The 8,370-nt window shown below is 35.4% G+C and overlaps 1 protein-coding gene across 1 annotated transcript; it reads left to right on the forward strand.

Annotated features, from left to right (window-relative positions):
• The first annotated feature begins 6,641 nt into the window (after positions 1-6,641).
• On the forward strand, positions 6,642-7,595 carry LOC144241388 (olfactory receptor 2A12-like). Its single transcript, XM_077775949.1, has one exon. It carries the CDS (start codon positions 6,642-6,644, stop codon positions 7,593-7,595), a length of 954 nt encoding a protein of 317 aa, XP_077632075.1.
• The last annotated feature ends 775 nt before the right edge of the window (positions 7,596-8,370 follow it).

Genomic DNA, 8,370 nt, shown 5'->3' on the forward strand with positions numbered 1-8,370 from the left:
GCGAGTACCATTACTGTCTCCATGATTATAACTTTGTAATGTAATTTGAAGTCCAGAATTGTGATGCCTCCTGCATTGTTTAATTTTTCAAGATTGCTTTGGCTATTCATGATCTTTGAGGTTCCATACAAATTTTAAAATTGTTTGTTCTAGCTCTGTGAAGAAAGCTGGTGGTATTTTGATAAGGAATCAAATGTGTAGATTGTTTTAGACAGTAGAGAAAATTTAACATTTGTTCTTCCAATCCATGAGCATGGGATGTCTTTCCATCTCTCTGTGTCCTCTGCCGTTTCTTTCATCAGTAGTTTATAGTTTACAGAGTACAGATCTTTTGCCTTTTTGCTTAGGTTTATTCCTAGGTATCTTGTTTTTGGTATAAAGGATTGTTTTCTTACTACCTCTTTCTTCTGCTTCCTTGTTGGTGTACAGAAATGTGACAGATTTTTGTACATTGATTTTCTGTATTCTGCAACTGTACTGAACTCAGTTATCAGTTCTAACATATTTTGGTGGAGTCTTTCAGGTTTTCTATGTGTAATATAATGCAATATGCAAATAGTGAAATTATTACTGTTTACAAATTGAGTGCCTTTTATTTGTTTTTGTTGTCTGATTGCTATGTTTTCCACTTCCAGTACTATGTTGAATAAAAGTGTTAAGAGTGGACATCCTTATCTTGCTCCTGATGTTAGGGGAAAAGCTCTGCTTTTTCCCTATTTTGGATAATGTTAGCTGAGGGTTTTTCATAGATGGCCTTAATATGTTTAAGTATGTTCCCTCTAAAGCTCCTTTGTTGATGTTTTTTTGTCATGAATGAGTGTTATACTTTATCATATGCCTTTCTACATCTATTGAAATGAACCTATGGTTTTTATCTTTTCTCTTGTACATGTGATGTAACACACTGACTGATTTGTGGATATTGACATCTCTGGATCTCCAGAATAAATCCCATTTTATTGTAGTAATGATCTTTTCAATGCATTCAAAATGTTTTAATGTTTATTTATTTTTGAGAAAGAGAGAGACAAAACATGAGCGGAGAACTAGCAGAGAGAGAGGGAGACACAGAATCCGAAATAGGCTCCGTGGTCTGAGCTGTCAGCACAGAGCCTGATGTGGGGATTGAACTCACAAACTGTGAGATCATGACCTGAGCTGAAGCTGGACACTTAATTGATTGAGCCACCCAAGCGTCCCTCAATGCATTTTTAAATATTATTTGATAGTATTTTGGTGAAGAATTTGCATCTAGGTTCATCAGGGATACTGGTCTGGGTAGCTCTCTTTTTTAGTAGTGTCTTATCTGTTTTTGGTTTTTTTTTTAATCAATGAAATACTGGCTTCTTAGAATAAATTTGAAAGATTTGTTTTCTTTTATATTTTTGGACTAGTCTGAGAAAAAAATAGTTATTTATTTAATCTTCTTTAAATGATTGGTAGAATTCACCTGTGAAACAATCTAGTCCTTGTTTCTTGGAAGGGTTTTATTTTCCCTTACCATTTTAATTTTTTTGCTGGTTATTGGTCTGTTCAGATTTCTATTTCGTCCACTTTCAGTTGTGGTAGTTTATATGTTTCTAGGAATTTATCCCTTTGTTTTTGGTTGTCCAATTTTTTGGATATGATTTTTCATAATCTATTATAATTGTATCCCTGCGGTATTGGTTGTTATTTCTCCTCTCTCATTTGTGATTTTATTTAGTTGAGTCTTCTCTCTCTTTTTTTCTTGATAATTTTGGCTAGAAGTTTATTTATCTTTCCAAAGAACCAGCTCCTGGTTGCATTGGTGTGTTTTTTTAAAATATATTTTTAGGTTTATTTATTTATTTGAGAGAGACAGAGAGAGTCCAAGTTGGGGAGAGGGAGAGAGAGAGGAAGAATCTAAAGCAGGCTCCATGTTGCCAGTACAGAGCCCAATATGGGGCTCTGATGTGGGGCTCAAATCCACAAAACTGTGAGATCATGACCTGAGCCAAACTCAAGAGTCAGATGCTCAACAAATCTAGCCATCCAGATGCCACTTCATTGATCTGTTCTACTGTTTTTTTTAGTTTTTATGTCATTGGCAGGTGACATGATACTCCATATAGAGAATTCTGGGGCTCCTGGATGGCTCAGTTGGTTAAGCATCCAACGTTGGCTCCGGTCATGATCTTGTGGTCTATGGATTCAAGCCCCACATCAGGCTCTGTGCTGACAGCTCAGAGCTTAGAGCCTGATTCCAATTCTGTTTGTCCCTCTTTCTCTGACCCATTGCCACTCATGCTCTGTCTCTCTCTATCTCTCTCAAAATTAATTAAATAAAGAGAAAACCCAAGATACTACACACAAAAAATTACAGAACTGATATGCAAATTCAGTAAGGTCGCAGGATAAAAAATGTTGCATTTTTAGACCTATAGAACAGATTTATAGAAATCTATTGCATTTCTATACACCAACAATGAAGAAGCAGAATAAGAAATCAAGGAATCAATGACATTTACAACTGCACCAAACCAATAAGATACCTAGGAATAAACTTTGCCCAAGAGGGAACATATCTGTATTCTGAAAATTATAAAATACTGGTGAAAGAAATTAAAGATGACACAAATAAATGGTAAAACTTTCCAATGTTATGGATCAGAAGAACAAATATTAAAATATATATACTACCCAAGACAATCTACATAGTTAGTGTAATCCCTATCAAAGTGCCAACAGTATTTTTCAAAGAGCTAGAACACACAATCATAAAATTTGTATGGAACAACAAAAGACCTCAAATAACTAAAGCAATCCTGAAAAAGAAGACCAGAGCTAGAGGCATCACACTGCCAGACTTCAAGTTATATTACAAAGCTATAATCTTCAAGATAGTATGGTAAAAGTACACAAACAGACACATAGATCAATGGAAAAGAATTAAAAACCCAAAAATGAACCCACAACTATATGGTCAACTAATCTTTGACAAAGCAGTGAAGAATACCTAATGCAAAAGAGAAAGCCTCTTAAATAAACAGTGCTGGGAAAATTGGACAGCAACATGAAAAAGAAAGAAACTGGAGCACCATCTTACACCATACACAAAAGTAATTTCAAAGTGGAAGAAAGACCTAAGTGTCAGACAAGAAACTATCAAAGTCCTAGAGGAGAGCACAGGCAGTAACTTCTTTGACATAGACCTTAGTTTCTTCTTACTAAATGTCTCCTGAGACAAGAGAAATGAAAGCAAAAATAAACTATTGGGACTTCATCAAGATAAAAAGCTTCTGCATATAGAAGGAAACAATCAATCAAACTAAAAGTTGACATTCAGAAAGGGAGAAAATATTTGTAAATGACACATCTGATAAAGGGATAGTATCCAAAACATACAAAAACCTTATAAAATGAAACACTCAAATAACAACAACAACAACAAATAATCCAGTTTAGAAACCTGGTCAGAAGACATCAATAGATATTTTTCAAAAGTAGGCATATGGATGGTTAACAGACACATGAAAAGATGCTCAACATCAGTTATCATCCAGGAAATACAAATCAAAACTGCAATCAGATACCTCTTCCCAACAGTCAGGATGTCTAAAATTAACAACACAGGAGAGAACTGGTGTCTCAATGGCCAGTGATTAATGAATGGATAAATGGATAAAGAAAAGGTTTCTGGAGAAGAGGTGGGTAAGGAGATGGATTAAATGAGTTATGGGGCTTAAAAAGGGCTTACATTTGATGTTTTAAGCAAAGGATGAATCACTAAATTCTACACTTGTAACTAATATTACACTCTATGTTAACTAACTGGAATTTTAAATAAAATTATGAACAAAACATACTGAAAATCTTTTCAGCAGTTTGAACTTTCTTTGTAAATTACTCATATTTTATGTACATATAGACATGTGACCATAGCTTGCTTTAAGTTAACAAAATGAAAATGATATTTTCCAGATGGTGAAGTATAGACCGACAACTTTGAAAAAGTTGAATTCCCTAGAGTTTTTACATTCATGTTTAAGAAAATTCATGTTTATTTTATTTATTAATGCTTATTTACTTATTTGGAGATAGAGAACATGTGTGTGCACTATTGGGGGAGGGGCAAAGAGAGAGGGAGAGAAAACCCCAAGCTGACTCCACACTCACTGCGGAGCCCAATGCAGGGCTAGATCTCATGACCAAGAGACCATGACCCAAGTTGAAATCAAGTCAGACACTCAACCAAATGAGCCACCAGGCACCCAGGAAAATTCATGTTCACTTAAAAAATACACCATTAACATTTACTGTTAGAACTGATAAATTGAGGGGCGCCTGGGTGGCTTAGTCGGTTAAGCGTCCGACTTTCGCTTAGGTCATGATCTCGCGGTTCGTGGGTTCGAGCCCCGCATCGGGCTCTGTGCTGACTGCCAGCTCAGAGTCTGGAGCCTATTTCAGAATCCGTATCTCCCTCTCTCTCTGACCCTCTCACGCTGTCTCTCTCGCTCTCCTAGAAATAAATAAAAATATTAAAAAAGAAAAGAACTGATAAATTGAGATGTTTCTCTTGGAGAAATAATGGAATTTATAGATGTCACTATAAATAGAAAGCTACGAATTGCATTTAATGGGCTGGCTGTCATTAGCAGCAAGTGGAGTATAAATTATTTTGTTTTTCTTTCTTACATGAAGTTAACTAGCTTCCCTTGGGATCCAACTTAAAACTTTGCCTCTGTTAATAAATAGACTTCACTTTACTCACTGAAGTCTCTATTCTGGATTTATAATTCCTGGCAAATAATCTTTATTTATCCTACCCTCTACTTTCACTATATGTAGTATAAATTTGGGATAATTAAGTAAAGAAATGAAATATGAGTAATTTATATGCTAAAATTAACAATATAAAATCAAGGGAACAGCTTTTGCATATCACTAGCCATAGCTGTCTCTTTCTATTCAACATAACTTCCAGGAAACTGAGGAGCATATTGCCAAGAAAAGAAAATTTCTGGGTAATGTTAAATATGATGAAGTCTAGTGGTTGACAAGTGGCTATGTTTCTCATGCTATCTCCTTTACAGGTGGAGATTTGATAGTTTGACCCTGTCCAGGAAAATTCATTTATCAGTTGCCAGTAAAGAGGAGACTCTGAAAGAAAATATTTCCTAACAAAAAAGATAGGGCAGGTATGTCAACTGCTCTTTTCTCTCTTCCACAAATATAGAGTTGAAATTCTGCCTGTAGACACATGCTCTCTTTCTGTTTCTCTGTCCTTTTCTCTGTGTTTCACTCTCTTGCTTTCTGCTTGTGGGCTCTCTTTCTCTGTCTCTTTGTTTCTCCCTCTCTCTCTCTCTCTCTCTCTCTGTCTCTCTTTTCCTTCCTCCCCACCTCCTGTCTTGTTGCTGTGTAAGTCCTATGATATAATCATCTAGTATCTTAGGTTGTGCAAACAGAAAAAAAAAAAGCTGAATAGAGAGTTGAAAAAATAACTAGGAAAACTTTCACATGGAAGTCTACAGGTAAGTTACAAAAAAGGAGACATAAAGACAGGACAAAAAGACACACTGGAAATATGAGTTAGTGGAGAAAAGAGAGGTGTTGAGGTACAAAGAGTTTAATTGATTCTATGCAAACTCCAGGCTACATCTGTTATGTTTATGTTCCTCTGTGTTTAAATATTCTCATATGATTAAAGATTCTCAAAAGAATTTTACTTTTTATTTGATTAGTGTTGTGGTGCTTTGTTAATAGCAGCTAGCATTTGTGTGTGTGCGTGGTGTGCAAGGTGAGTCAACACATTGTATAACCAGCCTAAATCTTCCATTTCAGCACAGACTGGCAAATTTAATTCAAAGATTTTGATAAAGATCACAAGTGTATCACTGAAAATATATACCCATAGATAAGACATAGACCCATAAGCAATTTCACACTACCTTTAAAATGGTAAAAAACAAAAAACAAAACTTAGCTTTGAAACAACTTGGTTATTTTTCTAAGGTTGTTACTATAAGTTTGGAAGTTCAGTTGTTTAGAGGATTCATTATATTATACCTGCTAATATTGAAGTAGTGAAAGTAGTTAAATAATTAAATTTTGTGTAGTATTGTGCTTTAATGACATTGCAATTTATGTTCCATAGGGACTAGGAATGAAAAGAAATAAATCAATCTTTTGTCTTGCTAAATGTAAACTTTATTATCATTGATGATTTTGTTTCACAGTAGAAGGAAGGTGGAATTATTTTTAATTATAATATTTTCTAATTGGAATTTGGGCAAGCCATTTTATTTTACTGAATCTCTAGTTCCTTTTTAGAAAATGGATAATAAGATTTGATTAGTAAAATGTAGAAGTGTGCTGTGTATTATATATGATGCAATGAGTAGAGGTGGAGAAATTCTCAGTGTGAAACCAAAACCTTGTAATTCATGAAAAGCAAGCAGTCGCTTGATGTGGACAGTGATTTGCAAATGTTCTTATTCCTATGAATAGAATATTTGTCTGACAAAATTTCACAAATAATTGTTCATCCAACTTAAGGCCCATTTATCTTTAGCATTGTAGTTGAGTGACACAGGAATGGATTTAATCTCACAATTTTAAAATAAGAGCATTTTTGGTTTTTGCTTTCCTCTCATTTCAGCAGGAAATCATCAATACTCAAAATGGATCATGTGAATTCCAGCATCATCAGTGAGCTGATCCTGGTAGGATTTTCCAATTACCCCCAGACTGAAATTCCACTCTTTTTTCTCTTCTCTCTGGTCTACTTGGCAAATCTCTTTGGAAACACGGCTGTCATCACCTTAGTTATTCTAGATTCTTCCCTCCAGACACCCATGTACATCTTCCTCTGTCATCTGGCCTTTCTCAACATATTTTTTAGCACATTTGTGGTCCCCAAGATGCTTTTTAATTTTCTCGCAAGCAGGAAAGTCATATCTTACAACTTCTGTATTGCTCAGACCTATATCACCTTATTCCTGGAGTCAACTGAGTGTTTTCTCCTTGCAGTAATGGCTCTGGATCGCTATGTGGCCATCTGTTACCCACTGAGATATCTGCTCATCATGAACTGGTCTGTGTGTGTGGCACTGGCTCTGGGGGCCTGGACCATTGGCTTTTTTGCCTCAGTGGTGCCTCTCTACCTGACAATTCTTCCAATCTGTGGTCAATATGTTGTTGACTATATTTTCTGTGAATTGCCCATTCTTCTTCACATGTTCTGTGATGATACATCCCTGGTGGAGACCGTGATGACCATAGGAGGGGCTGGAACAGTATTATTCCCCTTCCTCCTCATTATACTCTCCTACCTTCACATCCTGGTGGCTGTGATGAAAATAGACTCTGTTAAGGGCAGAAAAAAAGCCTTTTCCACGTGTTCTTCCCACCTGATTGTGGTGATAATGTATTATGGAACAGGGTTGATCCGGTACTTGAGACCCAAATCCCTCTATTCAGCAGAGGGAGACAAACTCATCTCTGTGTTCTATGCAGTCATCAACCCTATGGTGAATCCTTTCATTTACAGCCTAAGGAACAAGGAAGTGAAAGAGAGTATGAAAAAAGTTATGGGCAGATACAAAATTAAAACAAAACAACAGTTCACAGACTAGAATCTTTGTGAGTTATAGGCAATGTTAATTTTTTTAACCTGAATTCATATCCAAATATTATGAGACTAAGCTCCACCCCAAGTAATTTGGATTTGGCAGACTTGCAGATGAAAGTAGTCATTACATTTTTACAAATCTCCGCAAGTATTTCCAGTTCAGATTTCTCCCATGAGTGAATATTTATGGATAGTTATTTTTTAAGTGTTAGAACATTGCTGTATCAGCTCAATCAAATACTTTGTAAACTGAATGACGAATTCCAGGTCAACACGTTCTCATGCCCTGCAACCACTCAATATACAGTATTTTATTCTCTATTTTTCTGTTTATTTTGCAAAGTTTCAAATTATGACAAGGTCCTCAATCCTGCTCTCTTACAAGCTCCATCCTTTAAGGGATATAAATCTGAAGATACAAGTCACAGACCTTTAGAGATGTAAAAAAGTCAGGCTAAATTCTGAAATATATATGTCATTAAATCTTACAAAATGAAAATATATTTGAAATTACTAATGAGAATTTTTTAAAGGAGTAGAAAACTCTGTTCCCATTTTTTTTTATTTTACTTTTTATTTATCTAAACTTTTACTTGTTGGTCTTTAACTTTATGAAAAAGGACTCTTCTTGAAAGCAATACAGTCCCTGTACTGACCCCAAATATTCCCACGAAAAACAAATACATAATACACCGTATCTTGCTCTTACAACCATTTATCCCACAATCAGAACATGCTAGGGAAATAGTTTGAAAGGAAAAGCCTGAAGGTGTAGTCAT

This window comes from Crocuta crocuta, unplaced genomic scaffold (genome assembly GCF_008692635.1).
Source record: "Crocuta crocuta isolate KB4526 unplaced genomic scaffold, BGI_CrCroc_1.0 scaffold520, whole genome shotgun sequence".
Lineage (NCBI taxonomy): Eukaryota > Metazoa > Chordata > Mammalia > Carnivora > Hyaenidae > Crocuta > Crocuta crocuta.

What these genes read in the sequence shown, in the direction of transcription:
- LOC144241388 (XM_077775949.1), top strand. Translation starts at nt 6,642, where the DNA reads ATGGATCATGTGAATTCCAGCATCATCAGTGAGCTGATCCTGGTAGGA.